The 25597-nt window shown below is 38.2% G+C and overlaps 1 protein-coding gene across 2 annotated transcripts in view; it reads right to left on the reverse strand.

Annotated features, from left to right (window-relative positions):
- Positions 1–23295, reverse strand: part of LOC149224286 (Phosphatidylinositol 3- and 4-kinase family protein) — a 328841-nt gene extending 305546 nt beyond the window's left edge. Inside the window, exon 1 of one of the 2 annotated variants that reach the window (XM_089386063.1) lies at positions 22059–23295. In XM_089386063.1, coding sequence (XP_089242189.1) covers positions 22059–23105 — 1047 coding nt within the window. In that variant the 5' untranslated portion in view covers positions 23106–23295. Of the gene's footprint in view, positions 1–21915; positions 21991–22058 lie in introns of those variants that run through there. The other variant, XM_089386064.1, reaches the window with a different exon arrangement.
- Between the last annotated feature and the right edge of the window lie 2302 nt (positions 23296–25597).

Genomic DNA, 25597 nt, shown 5'->3' on the forward strand with positions numbered 1-25597 from the left:
TCAAAGCAAAGAAGATCATCCAAGACTCTATCAACAAATGCCTAGTGGCCTATGTTTCTGAGCTGACCACCTCCAAGGAAATCTATGATAGACTAGTAAGCTTATTTAAAGTTAATGATGCAACTCAAGTTCTGTTCCTTAGAAATAAGTTGAAGGAAATTAAGAAGGGCAAAGATGGGAGTATGCAAGCATACTTCTCAAAGATCATCGAGATCAAGAATGATCTCCTATCAATTGGGGAAGTCGTTGCTGACAGGGAATTGACCATCACAACTCTCGGAAGGCTCCCATCTGAATGGTATATATTTAGAACCACTCTTCTCAACAATAATGTAATCCCGGGATTTGAGGAATTGATGGCAAGATGCATTCAAGAAGAAACTAGGATGGAAGAGCAAGAAATGCCTGCACTTAGAGGCAATCTCGTTGCATTCTCCTCTCATGCTAAAAGGAGAAATAATTATGGGGCAAGATCTAAGAGAAAGGTCGGACCTAAAGGTGGAAGGAAAGGTAGATGTTACATTTGCAACAAAAATGGCCACTATGCGAGGGAGTGCCCAAATAGAAAGGACACATCTCATGACGATGATCAAAATCACTCCCGAGGCAATTCCAACAACAATCAAAAGAGGAGCAGGTTCAATGGCAAAGGAAAAAAGAATGATGGAAATCAAGGAAATGGTCAACCCTCCAAGAAGGCAAGAAACTCCAGGTATGAATCTAACATTGTTAACAATAAGCAAGATGAATATTATCTACCAGCGGCCCCTCTACTACTACTTCCCCGGACTCGCTGGGAAATTGGCTTATTGATAGTGGTGCCTCAAGGCACTTCACTAGTTACAAAGAAACTCTCTCTAATCTGATAGAGAAGGAGACCAACCTGGAAATTGTTCTTGGGGACAACTCTAAATATCTCGTAAAAGGCGTAGGGAATGTCTCTCTACAATTGAATCAGGGTAATACAATTCACTTGCAAGAAGTCCTATATGTACCTGATCTCAAAAAGAACATGGTGTCCCTTTCGGCAATGGAAGACAAAGGCTACAAGGTGGCCTTCATCGATGGCAAGGTACGTGTATGGAAAAAGAATTTCAAAGATGCTTTCACTCTTGGGTTTAGGGTTGACTCTTTATATCATGTCGGAGGAAGTCCGTTGGGTGTCATGACTTGTGACACATCTCTTCAGTCCGAACTATGGCACCGGAGGTTTGCCCACCTTCATTATAAAGCTCTACTAGATGTGAGACAAATGGTGACCGGGATGCCCAAGTTCAAATTAGAGCAAGAAGGTGTATGTCCTAGATGTGCCGAAGGAAAGCTCAAAAGAGGACCATTCCCCTCAAGCCATAGCAAGACCTCTGATATATTACAGTTGGTTCACTCCGACATATCTGGTATGATGCATGTGAATTCCTTGGGAGGATATTTATATTACCTCACTTTTACTGATGATTATTCTCACAAGACTTGGATATACTTCTTGAAAAAGAAGGATGAAGTGTTCTCCTGGTTTCGTCACTTCAAAGCCTTGATCGAGAATCAATCCGAAAAGAAGATCAAAATCTTAAGGACTAATAATGGGAGTGAGTATGAATCCAATGAGTTCCATGACTTTTGCAAAGAGGCTTGCATTAAGAGGGAGACTACAACACCATATACTCCTTAGCAGAATGGTGTGGCCAAAAGGAAGAATCGTATGATTGTGGAAGTTGTCCGTGCTATGCTCCATGATCAAAGGCTCCCAAAGTTTCTATGGGCCGAAGCTACGAATACCGCCATATATGTGCAAAACCGATGCCCTCATCAAGCATTGGGTTCCAAGACTCCCGAAGAAATGTTCACTGGTAAGAAACCTGACGTATCTCATTTTAGAATTTTTGGAAGTCCTGTATATTTTCATGTGCCGAAAGAGAAAAGGAATAAATTGGGTGCATCTGGAAAGAAAGGAATCTTCGTGGGCTATAGCGAAAATACTAAGGGCTATAAAATCTATGTGGTTGGTCAAAGGGATGTCGAGATTAGCCATGATGTCACCTTTGACGAAGATATGGATCTTAGCAAAGTTGACAATCTTCCTATATTGAGGAAATCTCGAGAAGTTGTCACCAAGAAACTAGAGGAAAAGGAAGATGAGACGATGCCCAATGTAGAAGAACCTATGGATCCTATTGATCCCCCTTTGCAAGAACCTTCCTCTTCTAGGAAGAGGCCTTAATGGCTCAAGGGGACACTTGATGATGTCGAAGGACACATTGCACCTAGAGGGACTTTCCGTGAAAGTAAGAAGTCGGCCAGGTATCAGGAATACTTGACCCTCATGAGCACGATCATTCAAAATGAGCCTTCATCATTCGTAGAAGCTGTCTAGCATCAAGTATGGAAGGATGTTATGACTGAGGAATATGAGTCCATCATGAAGAACGATGTCTGGGATGTGGTCCCCAGACCCCAGGACAAAGCAGTTGTCATTTCGAAATGGCTTTACAAGATAAAGCATGGAGCTAATAGAAGTGCTGAAAAGTATAAAGCTCGTTTTGTCGCTCGTGGCTTCTCTCAAAAGGAAGGCATAGATTATGACAAGATATTTGCACCTGTTGCCCAATACACCACCATTCGCTCAATCATGGGCTTTGCTGCTTCGCAAGGATGGAACCTACATCAGATGGATGTCAAGACCGCATTCTTGCATGGTTCCATCAACGAGGAAGTCTATGTGGAACAACCCGAAGGATTTGAGATTCATGATCGAGAATCTCATGTGTGTAGGTTGAAGAAAGCCCTCTATGGGCTAAAGAAAGCACCCCAAGCGTGGTATGAGAGGATCGATAGCTACTTGATGAAGTTGGTATTCACTAGGAGTGAAGCTAACCCTAACCTTTACTTTAAGGTTGAAGATGACAAACCTCTCATACTGGTGTTGTACGTTGACAACCTCTTTCTGACAGGCACAGAGCCTCTCATTCACAAATGTAAGAGAGAGTTGGCTTCTGAGTTTGAGATGAAGGACATGGGACTGATGCACTATTTCCTAGGACTAGAAGTCTGGCAGAAACTAGTGGAGATTTTTCTTTCTTAAGGAAAATATGCGGTGAAGGTATTAGAGAGATTCGGTATGGTGGACTGCAAGCCCGTGACTACTCCGATGGAGCTTGACTTCAAGAAGTTAAGCGGTAGTGCTGCTAGGCCTGTTCTACAAAATGCTATCAAATATCGTCAACTCATCGAAGCATTGATGTTCTTGGTGAACTCCCATCCGAATATATGTTTTGTAGTCAGCATGTTAAGTCAACACATGGTTGAGCCTCACCACACACATTGGATTGGTGCCAAGAATCTGTTGAGATACCTTCGTGGCACAATCACTCATGGGTTGAGATACACTGCCGGAGATGTGAGACTACATGGATATACCGATGTTGATTGGGCAGGCAATGTGGTGGACCGAAAGAGCACTTTCAGGTGTTGTTTCTCTTTGAGATCTGCCTCGATATCCTGGATGAGCATGAAGCAGAAGTCAGTGGCTTTTAGCACCGCTGAGGCATAGTACATTGCTGCAAGTATGGCCTCTTGTGAGGCAATCTGGTTGCAGAAGCTCTTCAATGAGCTATTTGGATTTACATTGGATACTACCATGATCCTGTGTGACAACCAAAGCGGGATTCGTTTATCAGAGAATCTTGTATTTCATGATCGCTCCAAGCATATCGATATCAGGTACAACTATATCCAGGATATGGTGCAAAGGGGAGCAATAAGGCTCCAACATATCAGTACAGATGAGCAGGTCGCCAACATTTTGACAAAGCCCCTAGGAAAGGTCAAATTCTTGACTTTCCAAGAACGACTTGGTGTCGTTGAGAGACCCTCTTATGAGGGTCGTGTATGATGCATACATTGAGCTCCGGGAGCTCTTGGGGGCTTGGGATACTTCTTGGAGTGACATGCGACCACCAATGTTTTAAAACTCCGACTCCGACTCCGACTCGGTATCGACTCGGCCGACTCGATTTCAATGACTCGGTCATTGTAAAAAATACATTAAATATTTATTTTTTATTTTTTATTAAAAAACATAATTTTAAAGATTTTCATTCATGTTTCCAAACACACAACATTAGAATATAGATAGAAGAAAACATATGATCAAAGTAGGCTCATGAATATATCCATTATATCAAAATGGCACCTAATGCATTGTCCAATACATACATGATGATGATATAGAGATCAAAACAAAAACACATAACCAAGGAGGCTAGAAATGGCCTCTACAACAAAAGTAAATTGTGACCAGTACTACTGGCTACCGCTAGAGGAGCCAAAATCATCTGGATCAACCTCTGGATCAGAGTCAGACAGGGGACCCCATGGCTCCTACTCATCACCATCTCCAACTGCAACTATAGAAGTGGTAGCACTAACAGGCTGTTCAGTAGCTGCAAGCTAAGATAGATGAGATATGCTCTTTTGTCGTGGCTGAGTAGAGGAAGCGCCTGCAACTGGAGGACTTGTTGGCCCTGATGCTGAGGCTGGTACAAGTGGATCAGGGTCTGCATTCAACTGAACATTATGTTCGAGTGCTGCCTCCACCTGTCAATCCAAATCAAGATCCTCATCAGAATCAAACTCTGTTGGATGACTCTCCACTACCCAATCTGATGTTGGATCAATGTCTTCCAACACAATGGAATCTGAATCGGGTCTTTTGTTCAGCAATTGGTTGTGTCTAAGTCGAAGGTTGTATTGGACATAGACTAAATCATTTAACCGTTTTTTATCCAAACGGTTTCTCTTCTTTGTGTGAATCCTCTCAAAGACAGACCAATTGCGCTCACACCCAGTAGCATTGCAAGTTTGACTCAATAAGAATTGCGAACTTCTGCAATTCAGGACAATGGCTACCAAAAGCCTCCCACCATTGTGCTGCAAAAAACATAGGAGTGTAATGAGTTAGCTCAACAAAATTACAAATTATATCCAACTTTAAAATTATAAACGATTTAACAAAATAAGTATTAAGAATTTGAAAATTGAAATTTTTGTTTACCTGGCTCACCTGCTTCCCTTGCAATCTTTGCTAGGTTCTTCCCAAAGGTACTTGACGCATTGCTAAAGGTTGTGAACTGTCGGTGTATCTCTAACTGATCAGACTCCAATGCGATCATGCGATCAATGCAGTCAATCAATCCATCTCTAACCTCCCCCTTCAAAGCTCTTGTTTCCTTAGCTTTATAATGATACCATGGGTTCAGAAAATACCCAGCTGCATGTATAGGGCGATGGAATTGATTGTTCCATCTTTCATCAATGATTGCCCAAATGGGCCCATACTTAGCCACTTTATCCTTGTATGCCCTCTTTATTTGCTCCTTTGCTTGATCCATAGCCTCATAAATGAAGCCCATAGCCAATCTTTCCCCATCCACCAACTGCAACACCTTAACCAATGGCTTAGCAAGCTTCACAATCTCTACTGCCTTTCTCCAAAATATTTCTTCAACTTTCTTTTTCAATTCTTTGCCTTCCTGTTTATGAGACCACTGGCTTTGATTCCATTCTTCACTAGAAAATATTTTTTGCAAGTTTCTATGTTGTGAAAGCATAGATTGCAATGTCAAAAAATGAGTAGCAAATCTAGTGATGGCAAGCCTAATAATATTCGTGCCCCCTGTGTGTTTCCTCATCGAGCTCAAAATCCATGAATGATTGTAGATAAATTTTGTTATGCTTTTGGCATGATCTATAGTGTTTTTGACCCAATCTAATTTGCCAATATCCTCAAGCATGAGGTCTATGCAATGTGCAGCACACGGGGTCCAAAAGATGGTTCTGTGTTTTTCCTCTAACAGTTTACCAACAAGAACATAGTTAGAGGCATTATCTATGATGACTTGAACAACATTAGCCACCCCCACCTCCTTAACAACCTCATCCAATAGCTGAAAAAAATATTGAGCACCGATCTAGGGCAAATCTATTGGATCAGATCTGAATTTATTTTGTATTTTCTATTTTCTAAGTTGGGTCGTTTTCCCAAGAGGGGAACCCAAGTAAGTTCTAAGGTTTTATTAATGAAGAGTTGTGATTGGGCAAGATTTGTGTGTCATTTTTTACAAGAATGGTTATTTTATCTTTGCTTCCAAGTTGTGTAAGTTATTCAATAAATCTATAATCTTCTAGGTTAATAATTTATCAAGTGCTCAATTTGACATAAATTAACACTGAAATGATCAAATGCTTACTTTAGTAGTGCACCCCCTTCATGTATTCTTATCTTGTATATTTCTTGATATTTTTAGATAGAGCAAACTCCTTTGGAGAGATTTAAGTCCTATGATCTAATTTCTCAATTAGTTTATTGTTTCATTGACTTGTCATGGAGTTAGTTAGCAAATATTGTATTTCATTGTAAAAAAGAGAAACACCCTCCATAAATATGAGCTTCATCTCCATTCATTTGTGTGAGTGGAGATTGGAGGATTATAGAGAGATTGAGAAGTGATTGAAGTTTGGAGCTTGGAGATGATTGATGGGATTTATTACATGTCAAACCTTTGAAGACTCAATGAAGAAATGAAGTATTGTATCTACTGTGTTGCGAGGTGTATTTTTATTGTTCTTCATTTGTTGTAAATTCAATGTAGAAACCTCTTGTTATAATTTTTATATGAAGGCCTATTCATTTAAGAGTAAGTCAAAGTGAGGAACCTCTTCCCTCTTCATTTCCTTGTTCTATTTTTGCATTAATTGTTAGACTATGAGACCCTAAACAATCACAAAGTCCAAGACCACAATTTTCATGAATTATAAACCCTATATTTGATGAGGTGTTGTCATGATCCATTGACGACTTATCAGTGAGATCTAGATCTAGAATGGTCAAAATATTGTACTATAAATTCATATCATGAGATCAATACAATGAGAAAAGAATGACTTAAGCTTTTTCCGTCATTTTCTTTTTGCCTCACTTATGCTCAATTCTTAACATGGTATCAAAGAGATGCTTAAGGGAGGTTGATAATATCAGAGCAAGGTTATGAAGTGGTAAAGTTAAAATTGTCCCATGGTAGTGATCCATGAGAGAAGTCATGTCGCCTACACCAACAAAATGCAAATCTACACTCCGGATGAGCATTGGCAAAGATGAGATAGCTCTTCATGGTACTTTTTCTCAAGGCTACAAGGGAGCGCCCCCCCCCCCCCCCCAAAAAAAAAAAAAAAATCGCTCTTGAAGCGCACTCCGAGCGGGAGCATGCTTCCGAAATTCATTCCAATGCAAATCTACATCACTCCAGATGAGTAATGGCAAAAATGAGATAGCTCTTCATGGGAGCGACCTAAGAACGCGCTCCCAAAATTCGCTCCCTGGATTTCTCAAAAACAAATTCACAAAGACGTTCCAAATGCAATTTTTTTCAAAGAAACAAAAGTTTTTGAGTGGGAGGCCTAATATTCAAGCCTATGGCCCTAGTATTGATATCCAATTCATGGTAATGTTAAATTCTTAAAGTAAAAGTGATATTCTTCTTTATCTTTCATTTTCATCCTTTCACTTAAATTTTTAACATCACCATGATATGACTCATGATGTTTGAGAGTGGTTTCAACCTCATTGGATTTCGTATGGAGAAAGTAGAATTTTACATCTCACTCAAAATCCAGCAATACTATCAGGTTTTCAGGATTTCACGATTGGGGGGATTGCAATGTTTCCATTGGATTTTCTCATGTACTTTGGGGTATGTTAGTTTTTGTAGCATTAGACAGGTGTTCTAGTCTCGATGTGTCAGAGAGACTAGGGCCACGTGATCTTCAAAACCCAAAAAATATTTCGCAAGATAAGCTTGTGAAGCACCTTAATTAAATTAATTAACCATCATTTAATTTTTTCTTAAGTCTAACCAATTTTCCTAAGGAAATGTGAGAATGTTCTAGAAACTCACACGGGTTGAGTTTGAGATGATCTTAGTCGTTGATAGAGATCTAATCATGGTTGTTGGTTCACTAGCGAGAGATTATAAGAGCAAGACAATGGGGATGGAGATAGACATCGAGTGAGAGGAATATCAAGGCAAATTGAATTTCCTAGAGAGCAGATATTTAACTAGGGAAGAATTTGAGCCTATGATTGAGTAGCAAAGGTTGAGGAGCAGCAACAGAGTGAATCCAGAGGATTTTCTAGCGTCGGAAGAGTCAGCAGAAAGAAGTCGAGTTATTCCACAGAGGTTGTGCTGAGCCTCAAGGAGGCAGTTTGATTCAATCAGAGGAGAGATCAATTCAGTAGCGGTGTGGGGAAAATTCTTCCAGAAGGCCAGCAAATCCTTCTTAGTGTCAGAGACAGTCAGCAGAGGAAGATCGCAGTTATTCCAGGCAGTGAGAGTTTCATCCTGCGCAGTGAAGCAAAGGCAGATTGGGAGCTAATTGTGGGCCCAAATCAAGCCAGGATTGCTTGTGGTGAGAGAGAAAAATCTCTCAGATATTTGTGCCAGTGATTTCTCAGGAGACAATTACCAGTTTGGCATCCAAATATAGTACTCAGATTTTGTTGTTGAATAATAATAATAAAACCCTTATCTGTTGCACCAGTTTTCCCACATTGGATTTTTCCAAAGACTTTTGTCCAAAAACAATGGCGTCATTTTTATTGTGTGTGCATCTATTTCCTCGGCTTCTAGTTTATTTTCCGTAGTGCATTTTATTTTTTATGAAAATTGCAATAGCGATTTTATTCGTTGTTTGCCGTAATAGCAAATAAATTGTTGCAATAGTGAAAATTTCATAGGGTATGGAATTCGTATTTAATCAAGAGCACCAAGCCCTCTATGTACCTTGATGTTAGTGACATTGGTTGTCAAACTCCTCTATCATGTGCATCTATTTTCTCAGCTTCTAGTTTATTTTCCGCAGTGCATTATTTTTGTTGAAAATTGCAATAGTGATTTTATTCGTTGTTTGTCGTAATAGCAAATAATTTGCACATAATAATATTCAGTTAGACAAATAATTTACAGTTGCTGCAATGGTGAAAATATCACAAGGTATGGAACTCATATTTAATCAAGAGCACCAAGCCCACTATGTACCTTGATGTTAGTGACATTGGTTGTCAAACTCCTCTATCATGCCCGCACTAAAAATACACCCATCACTCAAACAAAACCTTGACTTGACATGCTACGTTTTTTCTATCTTATGTTAATGCGTAAAGGGTAATATTAGTGACAAAGATCCCATGATAGACAATAATTTTGATGATATGTAGTTATTTATTGTAGCATGATTTTTTTGGATGCTAGAGGCCATCTAGAGCCTATTTGTTGATGTCTTTTTGATTCAAAAATGGATTGCACTGGATGCTATTTTGGTTATGTGCACCCTTACATGCTATATAAATGACAACTTGTAATTTGTGGACCTGTGGTTGATGAAGATTATAACTACTAGATGAATGGTATTATATGGCTTAATCCATGTTTTTATGTTATTTATCACTAATTCATCATTCTACATGCTTTTGTTGACATATATGCATCAACATATATAAAAATATATATTATATAAAATTCGCTCCCAAAATCATTCCCCGCGTGAGAGCTTTTGAAAATGTCGCTCCTCGCTCCCGCTTCGAACAGCGATGGGTTTTCCATGGAAAGTATGATAAAAGTTCATATGGTGTGTTATTATGCACCTCTTATCAATATCTTGAGAACGCAAGCGTGAGTTTAAAAGTTTTTTGTTCATCGAAGATCATCTTAATTTATTATAAATTCTATCTTTGCATTGAATATTGATCTAGCATCTTCATCTCTACAAAGAGAGCGATCTCCATAGAAGAATTAATCGATAAATATTTACATCTTGGTAGCTTAGATTTGGTTATTAATCCACGCAATCTACTCTTCAACGATTGCGGTTTGCTTATTCTCAAGCCATTTGATATGAATCAAATCCAACCTTCTCATTTTGTTGTTTGCGTGACCTATGGTCTACTAGATTTGGTCATGAAATCACCCAAACAAAAGCTCAAATAGATTTGAAATATGAACAAAATTCCTTCTTTGATGTTGTCTGAACCATGCCATTTATTTACGAATAAGCTTAAGCGATCGAATTTGTCTATGTGGAGGGGATTTTGATTTCATATTCAAGCAGGTAAATATACGATCTATTTTTGGGTTATTGTAGTTTGGATTTGATTGTTTTGTTGCTCTTCTAACCCTAGGGGACGGGTATTGCAACCCTGAGAATCTTGCACAGTCACAATGGGAGTATATTTGTTTTCTAAAGGTTGCTTGGATAAATCTGCTAGCAAAAATGAAGAACATGTGGGAGTTAAAAAGATAAATGGGATGGTATCAACCAACGCAAGACCCAAAGAAGCAATAGGTAGTTCCTCTGATTTCATTTTTTTGCATTGAGCTAAGAAAGGCAACAACCTTGGCCTCAGATTTCCCATGTCTCCCGACAATTTCACTAACCTTGGAATAGTGAACTTTATATCTCTCCTTTCACTCAAATGAGACACTCTTGTACATGCTCAGCTTTCATGGAACAACATTCTAAGTACAGAATTATGTGCCACCAGTAATGATAATGTTTCATAAGGCTTGAGGAGTATGCTTGGATAGTCTAGTGAAGCGGAAATTTTATGTGAAGTAAACTTGCGTCATTGACTCCCAAGCATGGTGAGCAATGAAATATTTATCACTTTATCAAGGGCCTTTCCTTTGATAAGGCAAAAGGAAGCTCATAAAGGATTTTCAAGGCTTTAGTTTGTAGTGGACGTTCATGACTCCAAATCTCGGTGAATTTTAAAGATTCAATCTCTCTCCTAACCAATAGTCTCTCATTCGACACCTTGCAAACAAGATCAACCAACGAATTTGTAGCAGTCATTGGAATCCATTATTTTGGCAAAATCAAGCTCGCTATGGAGTCGTCTCACCACATACAAGTTTTGACAGGCAAATTTGCGAATTGGGTCAATAAATCATTTTGTGTTATATTTATGATATATTTCTCCATATATTATTAAAAATTAATTAAAGGGGTATTTCAGAAAACAATTGGTCGGATCATTAGATTGATAAGTATTATATGTGAATCGCCACCAAGGGTGTAGTTCGATCGACGATCGCCATGATATGAAGATATTGTGCAAATTTGAGGTTCAAGATTCAAATCCCTTGATTTATGGTGTGGGCCATGCATGGGGGCACGTATGGATTCACCTAGAGATTATAGTGGTAGCGGTTGGAATCAACCACATGTCACGCAAGTACGAGTCTAGCCCAGTTGTCAATTCCTCTATAGAGCAAAAAGAAATGTTGGAAATACTAAGAGGGGGGGTGAATCACCATTCCTTGGCAATTAGCAATTTTAAATCTTTTCAGAGCATTAGTTAATATTCAATTATTATTAATGTTTATGCAGTAATAACAGTAAATAAAATAACACAGTATACACAAGAATTTTAGGTGGAAAACCCCCTCCGAGCCAAAAACCACTAAACATTTTTCTAATAAATTATTTAATCTTCAGCCCCAACTGAAATGAAAGCAACAACTTCCTAGAATTCTAGAAAAGCATTCTTCTCCAGCTCCCACTGGAAGGACGCCCCAACGCCCTGGTTTCTTCAATAGTCAACTGAATGGATGCCCCAACATCCTAGACCAACCTACCACCCTAAAGTGTTCACAAGCTCCAACCTATAGGGGACTTCATGCACCAACCTAGCACCTCCCTGCCACCCTATAATGATTGAAATGAGACAAGAGTGCGGATTCCCGTACCAGGGACAATGATCCACGATACAATATGATTTACAATGATTTTGACATAACACACAATCACACTATGACCTGCAACCCAACCCTGACATCATCCCAATAGAGACTCCTATACCTCCCAATAATGTCTTTTCGACTCTAGGCAGATTGACTCTTTTACAATAATGACTCTTCCAATGATGACACTTTTACAAATGACTCTTTTACAATGATGACTCTTTTACAAATGACTCTTTTACAACTTTACAATGATGACTCTTGGCCTTGATACTTCTTTACAATATGTGGATGGATGTCATGTCTTCAAAGAATGTCCCACTGCAATGTTTCCTTTGATTTGATACTTATGCTCTTGAATTCTTGCTTGAAGTTGTACTTGAATCTTCTTCTACCTGCATGCAAAGTTTGCCTGACGAAACTAATCCCAAAACAAAACAAAATACCCTTCAACTTACCTCTACCTGCAAAACACATGTAAGTGCAAAATAATGAATAAATACAAATTAAAATTACAATGTGTACCTAGAGTGTGCTTGTCACTTGTGTTGTTGACTTGTTGCAGCAGTAGACAAAGACTCTCACTCTTGATAGAGGCCTGGACTCTATGCAAGACTATATCCAAAACTGACCTAAAGATATATACTAAGTCACCTGACACGAGGATTCGGGACACGTAGGATTCGGGATTCGTGGTGTCGGATTCGGGAAACGCTGACCCCGGAACAAGACACGGTTAGGACACGTTATATATTATTTTATTAAAATATATATATATATATATATATTTAAAATATATATATATATATATATCTTAAAAATTAGTTATTAGCATATTTCTTACACAAATTTTAATTAATGATACAAATTTATTGATTTCAAACATAGATCTTCATCTATAGCTATTAGCATGCATATTACATACAAAATTCAAATAAATGTCAGTGGTACTGGTCACATAAATGAGTTACTAATGAAATTTCCCTGTGCCAAGTGTGCCAAATAATTAGAAAATTTTCAGTACTTTCTGAGCTGTACTGGAGCACTTTGAAACAAACAGTGAAAATTATAATAAGGTTATGCCACTGTCATATTAGATTTATGCACATTGCAGATGTGAGGGGTTTTTATGTTGATTTAAGTTTGATTTTCTCACTGTTATGAAACTAATAGGACAGCTGTAGCAAAATGATGAAGTAGGAAACATTAGGAGATCAAACCCTGGAGGCTCAACCACTAGAAGTCTAGAACCCACTTGCACGAGAACCTAACTTCAATGCTTCTGCAAACCCACCAGGGATCAGCTCAAGAAACAAACATTTGCTGAAGCCTGACAGTGACTGATATGAAAGAAAAGGAAGAAGATAAAGCAAAACAGTCATTGCCAGAGAGCTTTTGCACAACTCCCAGTCTCAGAGTCATTGATGTATATCAGTATTAGCTTCCAATTTGGAAACAGTGGTCTTGTTGGTCTATACAGAAGCAGTGAATGCGAATGAAAACAGCGAACTTAAACCCCTAAAAACGAATCCGAAACCAAAAATCGTTCCAAAAATCGTGACACGTTCCAAATTTTTCTGACACGCTCATGACACGACGTACCCGGATATGACACGACGAGTCATGGAAATATGACACGTGTCAGGACAGAATCGTGTCCGATTCGTCCGATTCGGGATTCGTCCAGGGGTTAGGACGAATCCGGTTTCATAGGATATATATAATAAAAATTGATGACAGACCCTAGACTTGTGATGGACCAAGTTCTAAGAAACAACAACAGAGACCATTCTATCAACCATGAAAAGACAAGTAACAGGAACTTACAACATCATATAGTTTTGGCATACTTGGTGTAGCATCAAGAATATGTAGCATCAAATGTGTAGTATCAAGAATAGGACATCCGAAATGTGGTATCAAAACTAACTGTGACATATAGAGACATAGAGATATAACCAAGACCCTGTATATACTTACATTGTCCTGCAAAAACATATGTCAGAGATGATACTCATATTTCAAATGTAAACACTAATCATACATACCTTGTTGTAGGAGACTTACCCTTGACTGTTGATGTGTGGTCCTTACTGCAGTGATCCTTTAATGCATGCTTTTTCTTGCCTTCTGGGAGCTCGATATTGAATCTGTTGTATCTATGTAATTTCGGATCTCCAGGGTTTGAAATTTCGTCATGTGGTAGCTCTATGAGTCCTCTTTCCAACCCCACAGGTTTGACCAAGATTGGATTCTTCAAGAAAGAGTTATGCCCAATCTCCCACAATGACCTGATTATAGACTGGTTCAGTAGAGCGACCTTGTACAAAGTGCCACGTGTCCTGTTGCGACCTTCGGCCCTAAAAATGCTACTCAACGAACTACAGTCCGTCGTCTTTCTATGACTATTTACAAAATTTGAATCCAATGCTCAGAGAGAAAGTTATGACAATTTTCCCAACGCCAACTTTTTGACATGGAATTCGAAAGTCTGCAAAAACCCTAACTTCCTCTGGTCATATCTCCGAAAATATAGCGAACCAAGATCTGCAATTGGGTCAGGAGGTTCATCAAGATTTCGACTCAAATGGGTTTTAATTTCAACTTCTGAAGCTTTGTGGATATTAACAAAACAAAACAAAAAAAATTATAGCGAAAATGCCACGATGACTTGTTTGAAGCCACAAAATCCCTACTAGAGGAGGATATGAGGGTCATTATTTATATGAATGTCTTGAGTTGAGAGGGTCCTCAATAAGTGAACGTTGGAGGGATTTTAGGAGCAAAAAAACACTATTAATTATTGACTATTCAATGACCACAACCAATTATGAGTGCCATGCCACAACCCCATAGGGTTTTAGCCCACTAACTGGGTTACTAACTTCAAACGCAAATAACTCTCAAACCGTGAAGAACTGGGAGGCGTACCATATATCAACAAAAACATCTCGATGAGTAGAATCCATCGAGAAGATCTTTGACGCAAAATAATATGAGTTGTCAAGTCAAAATGCCCTTGCAAGATCAGGGTAGCCCTTGGTGCTGCTTGGGTTGACATCAATGACAAACACTGATCAACAAAGTATTATATGGGAATCTAGTTTAAAGGTTGAAGAAATTTTTTATGAAGGGTTGGAGACATTTTATGAAAGAAGGAAACCATTCAAAAACAAAAGATCTAAAAATATGGTGATAGAAATGCAATTGCTCAAGAAATTTAATCGAAATCAAGAGACACAATTCTACTCTACTGCTCTGCAGAAATTAATTCACAATTTAGAACAACATGTGCAAACATGCACATCAAATACACAAGTATACAGATGTTTCTAAGGGAAAGCAACTGCTAAAAACCCCTTAAGCTTGTTTTGCATTAATCAAGTCAATTGAGAAACAATTACAATTGTGATCTCTCGCTCTGAGGACAATTGTTCTCACTCTTCCTGCACTCGCGCTCCCCGCACTCGCACCGCCTGCACTCGCTCCTATTTCCTTGCACAATTCCTAAGGAAATAGGACCCTATTTCCCCCCTATTTGCTTGCACAATTCCCAAGGATTGATCACCTGACCAATACTCTAAATTGTACACTCAATCTAGTATATAATTAATTGTACATTGCCTTGGAATCTCCACCATCGCTGAGGAACTCGAGTTCTCTGCATGCACTAGTTATTTTAGGTTGCTTGATCAGTTAACTAGATGATCACTGAGTTAGACTGTTGTCCCACTACACAACTGATCTTCCACTAGTTCTACCTACAGTTGGAACTAGTCTAATTGTGTACAACAGGAAATAATTGAACTGGATTGCTATAACTTAGCAATCACACATACTTAACTGAACTCCAAGCCCTCCCTCTAAATCGAATTTACTAAGCTAATTGAGTGACAAGAGCCATGTCACCTCAGTTAACTACCTCCAAGTTGTCTGTTGATGTGGAAATTCAAATTTTCTCAATTTGACCAAGGCAAAGTCAAATTGAGACTTTCTTGCTACACTTCTCAACAAAAGAAGACTTAGTGTGAGCCTTATTTTGTAAAAGGTTCAAATTTACTATTACCTGCAAATAAGTTTGTAGGATAATTCATGATGAGACATGATTATCATTGTAGCTCATTTGGTTGCAATTGTAAGAAGGATATCTTCAAAGGAGAATTTTTCCATTGACATATCCTAAATTCAACCTAAAAATGAATAAGAGGATCTAAGGATACTTGTACTTAGTTGATTGTGTACGATTTTAAATGTGTGATACTCTATCTGGTTTAGTTTTGGTACTTGATTATCGTCACATCACACATTAAGTAATAAGGCGTGTTAATATCAAATTGATTAAATCATTGTCCAAATACAATTGCCTAAAACCTTTTCAAGTAAAAAACTCTATTCAAGACAAAAGTGAATTGTAAAAGACCTACCTAAAATTGAATATGGAGGTCTAGTGAATCATCAAAAATAAAGACATTGTAATCGCACTTCAAGGGTGCATGATCGATGACTTAAAATCAAGCAAGAATGACATAAATAAACAAAGTGCAAGCAAGTGCGAAAAAAAAATTGGTATAGCAAGAAAGACGTTATTAAACATGTCTCAAGAAATCATGAAATTACAAGATTACAAAAATGAATTACACAATTGGCTTATTCATCTTCAAGATCAAATAGATATGAAGGATCAATTGATTGGTGCACTTGAATAAAATTAAGAGGTAAGCATAATCAAATTGATGACATGCTTGATTCAACATCTGCAACAAATAACCTCATACAAAAATCAAAACAATTTATGACACAAAAAATCTCATCCAAACAACTAATGCAACTTGTGATAAAAATGAATCGGTCCAAAAATTTGATGCAAGTTGTGATAGAAAAGACCTAGAGTAAAGAAGATTGATGCAAAATGTAATACAGAGGAGGTTCTTGAAAAGGTTGATGAAACATGTGACAAAGAAAACATTATACAAATGATTGATGTAATTTGTGACAGACAGGACATAACGCAGATGATTCGTGCTAAATGTGATACAGAGGAATTGATGGTTGATATAGAGGAAATAGAAAATATGATTGAGATAGAATCATGCAGTGAATTGATGAAGGAAACAGTGATTGAAAATGAGTCACAAGGACAAAATGATGGCAACAACAATAGTAAAATTGAAGAAGAAAAAGAACAATAAAATGATCTTTCCAAGATGTTTGTCAAACTTTGGGAAGAATTATCATTCAACAAAAATCAACATGGATTAGGATATGGCAAAGGCACCATCTTTCATATCCCAAATTACTTCAAACCAGTTTAGTTTGTGAGCACTGGATTTCTTGAAGATGTTCAATTTCTAGGTAATAAGTTCCAACATTGTCAAAGAGTTTGTCGCGTGGAGAGTCGATGTCTTGATCCCCATCCAATTCTATATGTTCTCTAAAGTCAAAGATGGTATCGTCTACACTTAAGGGGGGTGCACATTAATAAAAAGAAACTCTCCTACACGAGTGAAGTGAATGATTAGTTGTAAACCAAAACCACCACATTATTCAAATCAAATTCATTAATGCTCATCCAAAACCATCAGATTGTTCGAAGCAAATTGGTTAGTGATCACCCAAAACCACCACATTGTTCAAACCAAAATGGTTAGTGGTCAACCAACAAAACCATAACATGAAGAATATAAAACTCCAGAGTCCAACGTGGATCCTTTCAACAATGAATCATTCAAAAACAAAAGAATCCAAATCTCTAGCTTGGATCATTTCAATTACGAATCGGAATTATTGAAGAACAAAGGAATCGAAAGTTAAAGCTTGGAGCCCCTCAACTAACTTCTCAACTTGCACCTAACAGGGGGAATATCAAATAGTCGAGCTTCAATATTCGAAGTCCTATCACAATCGAAATTCAATCAGCATTTGGAAATTCCAACATAAGAATTGGTCTCCTCAAAATCCATCAAATTAACTATTGCAATGATAATTAGAAAGAGAGGGAATGTTCAGAGTACAGACATGGCAGTGATTCTGTACTGTTCCCTATTGATTAATTTCCAAAAGGAGGACAAAATAGCCTATTCAACCCCATAGGCTATAGTCATTGATAAAGGAGAAACCCATTATCCAATGTTTTGGGGGCAACAATGGGTAAATTTGGGGTAGCTACGGCAAAAAGCCAAATTTGGGGGCTAAACTTGCAACCCCTCTCATTAAATAAGGAAAGGAGACCCCATGAGGAATCTATAAATAAGAGAGAGGGAGAGAGAATCATTTTATCATCATCGATTTGGATGGGAATATCTTTGTTTCTTTTGAGTTGCGGCTCTAAGGGTTTTAAGACCCCTTTTTCTTTAATTAGTTTCAATGGAGGTGATCCCACCCTAGTTGATCCCCTTCTCTCTAACTGATTTCGATGGTGAAAGATTCCACCCTAGTCAACCTTCTCTCCTCATCATTTGTTTGGCATAATTCTTCTAAGGGAAATCGTTCAACTGTTGATTTGGCAAGCAAAATGAGGGTTTTTCCATGGTTCGTTGGTGAAGGAACTTATGGTGTAAATTCTTCATCCACCTATACTTCCTGAGGCATAACGTCAAGACAGCGAAGGAGGCATTTATCTCAGCCAAATATTTGCAGCCAATTTTATCTTCCTGAGGTCGTTTCAAACAACAAAACAGCCTGTTAACCATTCTCGAGGCTGCAAACTGCGAGCAAGGTTGCTGGGCCATAGAGCCAATGTCTGATCGTTCTGAAGTTGTGGATTGTCACTCCTAAGGTCAACTCGGGCTGGAAAAGCCATGCTAACACAGTCAATGCTCTGTTGTACCATAATCTGTCAAATCAGAATGAAATCTTTTCTGAATATTAAACAAGAATGGCTTAAATTGCATTCAGAGCATCAGATTCCCCAAAAAAAATCCTCAAACAGGACCGTCCAACTTTGTTTGAGGCCAATTGCAGTCTCAAAATTAACAATTTCCCCTTAGTTATGCAATCTGTATTTTTCATCCACGTACCTGCTGCAAAGTAGGTAAAGACTACAGATGCTTTTGTCTTAATTGAACTCCAATATCAAAATTCTCAATATCTATATCTATAATTCTTTCTTAAAGAGATTTTTGAACTGTCAAATTCCAAGTTTCTCATAATGCTGTATCTATAATTCTATTTTAACCCCTAGTCTGCCAAATCAGAATGGCTTATTGTTAAAATTAGCAACTATGGCCAAATTCCACTTTGGACAGCTCATTTGATGGAGATGATGATTGCATTAAATTCCTCTTTTCGAGGGGACCAAAATTTATATAAAGATCATCTAATTTGGACAAGCAGAAGTGTGTTTTTTAATTTATGCCCACACGTGCAAATTGTTCAAGTCGGCCACATCATCATGTAGTCTCATGAAGCCCAATGGACGTGTCGCTTCACCCTCAACAATTTGTATAAATACAAGTGACCTCTCACCCCATTGAGCATTATCATCACTCACGTATTCTTCTCTCTCCTTTTCTCATTGGTTCGTACAGCTATTGGGCATTCTTTTTCTCTCACATGTGTGGCAAGGAAGACGAATTTTCTGGGCAGATTGCAGGGCCAAATTTCAGGACTGTTGATGAGCTTTGACCAGCATTGACCAGGATCTGTTTGACCAAATTTGACTGTGATTTTGAAAGGTTTGACTGTTTGACCAGGCCACATTGATTGGCACAGAAATCGAGAAATTCTGGGTTGTTTGGCCTGCATTGGCCGCAGGTCTGTATGACGACAGGGTTGACTTCATGTTGACCACGTTTGACCACAGATTTTATGACTGTTTTGGGCTGACTTTGACCACTGCTAGAGGCCAAGTTTGACTGCCTTTGACCAAGCTTCAAAGGAGAAGTTTGACAGCTGCGTTGACCATTTTTGACTTTCTGGTCAGGGCTGAGTTTGACTGCAGTTGACTGCAGATTTGACAAGGCTGTTTGACTTTAATTTGGCAAGTCAATTTTGACTTTTTGTACTCTCTCTCTCTCTGTGATGAACATTTCATATAATAATAAGAAGAATTGATCAAAGAATTTTCCCCACATTGGGGGTTTTCCCTGGCATCTGCCAAATCTGGTGTCCTCTTATCTTGGCTTGTCTTCTGCATTTTATTTTATGTTCTATCTACTGTTACTGTCAATGTGATTTATGGTTAATGTGATTGCTATTGGAAACTAATTTTGAAATTGCCATTGGGCTGCTTCAAATACATTGAAGTAATTGTGCTAAGCATAGAACATACCATCGTTAACTAAATTTAACACTTATTAAATGCATACTTGCATTACATTTTCAAATAAACCTCAAAACAAGATTGTCCAGCACTGTTTGGGGTCTATTTTCTACAAGTCGAAATTTAAGCCTGCTTTTTATCAGTTATCTGGGGATTTTTGAACCATCAAATTTCGGAGTTTTGATAATAAAGTATATAAAATTATGTTCTAAAGATTTTTTTTAACTCTTAAATTTGAGATTTCTCATGATATAATCTGCTAATTCAGAATTGCACGTTATCTAGCTATTGAACGAATTTGATGCATCAGAGTTTCAAAAATAAACCTCAAAATGGGACTCTCCAGTCTCCACAGCAAAAGCTTGGGGCCAGTTGGCCAATTGAGGTCACAAATTTGTTATAATAGTTTTTTGTTTCCTTCTTATGCAATCCATGTTTTTTTGTGTCTTCCATAAAAATAGTTAATGATTTCAGCTTTTTATCAATTATTTGAACTATTAAATTTCCAAATTCCCATTAAGTGGTGCTGTAATTCTGTTTTAAAGAGCTTTCAAAATGATAGATTACACATTTGTCTTAATGTAGTAACTAAAATTCTTTAGCTTTTACTCTAATCTGCAAAATCAGAATAGAGTAATTTCTGGATGCTAAACAAGGATGGCTTGTTTTGCAATTGCTGTATGAGAGTTTCAAAATAAAATACAAAATGGGAGCATCCAACACTGTTTGGGGCCAATTTTGTCTCAACATTAACAATTGTTTTCCCTGTTTTGCAATCCATATTTGTAGTTCTAAAAGTCAAAATATAAGGTTTCATCTTTTTATCAGTGAGTGTGTGTCAAATCTCAGAATTCTCGTGAGGTGGTATCCATAATTCTGTGTTAAAGAGTTATTTAGACAGTCGAATTTCGGATTTCTCATAATGTAGAGTTTATTTACTATGTTAAACCCTAATCTGCCAGATGAGAATGGCATGTTTTCTGGTGGCTAAACAAGAATGGCAGAAATTGCATTCAGTGCATCAGATTTGTAAAATAAACCTAAAATTGGGACCTCTCAAGACTGTTTGGAGCCAGTTAAGGTCTCAAAACCAACATGTTTTCCATTTGAATGCAGACCTTCGGAAAACTATGTAAAGAATCCAGCGTTTATAAGTTATTTGAACTGTCAAATTTCAGAATTTTAATAACGTGGTACCAAAAATTTCATTTTAAAGAATTTTCTGAACAGTAAAATTTCAGATTTCCGTAATTTTAAACCCTGGCCTGCCAAATCAGAATGGCAAATATTCTGGGTATATAGACAGTAATGCCATAAATTGTAAACTTTGCATCTGATTTGACAGACTAGAGTTTAAAAGAAAATTTTAGATACCACATTAGGAAATCTTAAAGCTAACTTTTAAACAAGTGGGCCTTAAATTTCATTTGGCACCTCAGTGCCTCACATGCCTTGAAATTAACAAATATGCATCCCTTTTCATGCAATTATTTTTTCATACATGTAATTTCAGTCTTCAGATAACCAAGTAAAGATTTCAGCATTTTATCCGTTCTTTAAACTCTCAAATTTCAGAATTTTCATAATGCAGTATGTAAAGGTTATGTTCTAAAGAGTGATTTTAACAGACGAATTTCATATCATTCGCAATGCAGTGCCTACAATATGTTAAACCCCGTGATGCATTGCCTACAATATGTTAAACCCCAACCTAACGAATCAGAACGGCATATTTTCTGGCTACTAATCAAGAATGGCATAATTTTCATTTGACACATTAAATTTCCGAAATACGCCTCAGAATTCTCAAAATTAACATTTTATTTCGCTTTTTCATGTAATCCATACCATTCATCCGCGTACCTTTAGAAAAGCAGGTAAAGGTTTGACCAGTAACACCGGCCTAAATTTCACTTGGTACATTCAATTTTTGCAATACGCCTCAGGATTCTCAAAATTAACATTTTCGTTTTTTTTTATGCAATCCATATTATTCATCCACGTACCTTTAGAAAAGCAGGTAAAGATTTGAGCTGTATCGCCGCAGCAACCCTGAGCTGCTGCAAATGCAGGTCTTTAACGGATCCTTTTTCCAAGAAATTCGCGAACAATCTGAAGGCAAATTCCTGCTTCTCCAAGACCTCGACTGGCTCTTCTTCGAATGCCGCCACGTGCTGTTTCATTGCTGCCGCTGCGTCATTGAAGCCATAAGTCAGGGCCAAGTAATCTAGGCTACTGCGACCTGCCGGGCCGGCTCCTCCATTCGCCCTGGCAGATTTGACAACATCGTCCCCGCCTTCTCTGTACTCTTCCTTCCCCTTCATCTTCGAAGGCGTGCTTCTCGGAGTCGAACAGGGTGTCTCAGCCCCGTCGGGACTCGAACCCTCGCCGTTCAAGAACGACGCCTGCTTTCTCGCATAAGGCGAAGAGCTCTGAGATGACGACGTGTCCGACGGCGACGAGGCCACCAAAGCATTGCTGCTCGTAGTCGGTACAATCCAGTGATCCAGCAAGCACGCACTTATTCTCTCTGCGTCCGCGGGCTCGAGCCGCGGGCAATTTTGAGGCAAGGAAGTGAGAAAAGCCCTGCAGATGGCCGAATCGTAATAAGAACCCTGAATGCTCTGTATAACACCGGCAATTACACTGCTAACTTCTGCACACACATCCCCGTCCGAATCCACGATCTTCGCCAAATATTTTGTCAGGTCTGTAAAGAATCCCGCAATGTCTTCCAATCCGAAGGATTTCGGCCAGAAATCTTTATTGAAAGACCGAGGCACCGCTTCGAGGAACTCCAGAACGACTTTTAACTGATCTTTGGCGGCCTTGGCCGGCGCCTGTGAGAGAAACCTCGCCATGGCGAGCACTGCATTGATGTGAGAATTTGTGACCCTGGGAGATCCGTCTCTCAGGGAGCCCGGCGGAGGGCATCTGCTCCGAATCCAGCCCACTTTCTCGACCGCTAGCTGCGGGTGCTGCGCCAGGACGTCGCAGAGCTCTGTCAAAGCATCCATCTTCGGAGGGCTTAATCTGTGGACGGCCAGAATCATAGTTTCATCTCAGCCGCCATCCTTGGAGACGAAGGCGTTCCGCTCATCTGAATCGCCAGTTGGCGGAGACGATGCAGCGGCCGAGGGTGGGTCTGTGGAGGTGTTTCTCTGTCCGTCGAATTTTTGCGCGGCCTGGCCAGTGGTGTGAACCTACTGCATTCAATTGATTTTAAATGCTTATGACGTCCGTGTGCTTCAATTCAGAGGCATTGATGGAGGTCAAAATTGGACATGCAGGCATGCGGGAAGAATACGATACGGATTTTTCAATGCGCCGTATTCTATTACATACGCAAACATGTATTTGAAATGGTATTTCATACGTAGAGACAGCTAAATGTCAGGCTCCACCATGTTCGACAACGGGTCTATTCCTTTTTCGTTGGGATGACAATTCTGTTATAATTCTGTTACAAATCCTTAATTTTAGCGTACGACATGAAACAAATGGAGTTATTGATGGGGAATTATGATATAAGTTAGGTGCATGATAATATTATAAAAAATTCAATTATTCCTTGGTAAAATGAATTTTTAATTCACGAGAAATTTAGTTGACAATTACAATTCTTTGTGCATAGGGGTTAATATATTTTAAAAAAAGATTGAGATAATTGAAATTTTTAAAACAATATATAGGGGAGGGTGAAATTTTTCCGAGAGTGGAAAAACCTATTCAGTTATATAGGTTTTAATATATTTTAAAAAGATTTCGATATTTCAAAAAATTTTAAGACAACAAAAAAAACTTATATCTATTAACTCAATTGTGATTTGCTGAAATTTTATTAAATGGAAGCCACGTTTATAAGTTAATATATATAGTTGATAATTTAATTTAATTTTAATTTTAATTTATTTATTTAAATACATTTATATAGGTTTTAATATATTTTAAAAAGATTTCGATATTTCAAAAAAAATTTGAAGACAACAAAAAAAACTTATATATATATATATATATATATATTAACTTGTGATTTGCTGAAACTTTATTAAATGGAAGCCACATTTATAAGTTAATATATAGTTGATAATTTAATTTAATTTTAATTTATTTATTTAAATAAATTTTTAAATGTTTTTATGTTTTCTAAATAATATAGTAAAGTTAGTTTTATAATTATTTATAGTAAAATAAAATATATATGGAAGCCACATTTATAAGTTAATATATAGTTGATAATTTAATTTAATTTTAATTTATTTATTTAAATAAATTTTTAAATGTTTTTATGTTTTCTAAATAATATAGTAAAGTTAGTTTTATAATTATTTATAGTAAAATAAAATATATTATGTTTTGTGTGATTGCTTCTTTCATTTTTAATAAAATTATTATTATAACAAAATTTTGTCATGGACATATTTTTATTTATAACTTTAATTTATGTAATTTTCATATATCTTTTAAGAGTAATCTATATTTTTATTAATCTTATTTATAATTGGTTAAGACTTTACTTGACAATCTAATGAATTAAGTGGATAATTTTGTTTAAATGTTTTTTTTCTAGCTGGCTCGACCTAGCCGCTCTGCTCCCCTGTGCTGCCTCCTGTGGCCTCCCCGCCTGGCAGCCCCTGCTGTTGGGCCTTCTCGCTCTCGGCCTCCCCCGATCTGGGCCGCCTCCAACTTCTCTTTCCTACTCGACATCCCCTTTTGCTGAGCGAATCCTCCTGCTGAACGATTGGGCCAACTTTGTAGATCTACTGCGATTAGTCAGTCATGCCGCCCTCAGGGGGTCTGGATCCATTGGACCCTCCCCTGCCCCCTCCCCCGGAGGTGATTGCTTTCAAAGCAATGATTGACTCGAACACCAAGCGTCCGCCCTCAGCCAGACAACAGAAGTTTGTCAAGAAGATGGATTCCATACCATCGGTAGCCCTCCCTGAAGAAGAAACCTGCAAAGCAGCTCTAAATCTTGCTGAGAGAGGCCTCATAGGCCAGTTCACGGGCCTCTGGCCCTCGCCTAAGTCGGTAGAGGAATGGACTCAAAGGAACTGGACGTCGTTAATCAAAGAAGGAATAAAAAGCTACTTTGTAGGTAAAGGTTTCTTTGTCTTCGTCTTTGAAAGTGCTGAGGACAGAAGCCTAATCTTCAGAAACGGACCTTATTTTATGGGCCCCCAAGGACTATATCTCAACAAATGGTCGCCAGATTTCGACCCAGCTCAGGATGTCCCATCTGTTGTACCAGTGTGGGTGCAGCTTCCCCATCTTCCCCTCCACTGCTGGAACCAGAAGTCTCTTCAGATCATCGGCAATGGATTAGGAAAATACATAGATCAAGCTGCAAGAAAAGATCAATATTCATGTGCATGCATCTGTGTCGAAGTTGACCTGGAGGAGGGTCTACCGGAAGCCATTAAACTAACAGTCGCAGGATGGACGCATGTCCAAGAGTTGGATTATGAACAACTTCCATTCAAATGTAGACACTGCCATGGCTACGGGCACTTCGCCAAACATTGCAAGAAAAAGGCAGAAGAAC

The sequence above is a fragment of the Pinus tabuliformis genome, chromosome Q (assembly GCF_031772625.1).
Source record: "Pinus tabuliformis cultivar Carrire ecotype Pingquan chromosome Q, CPIR1, whole genome shotgun sequence".
NCBI lineage: Eukaryota > Viridiplantae > Streptophyta > Pinopsida > Pinales > Pinaceae > Pinus > Pinus tabuliformis.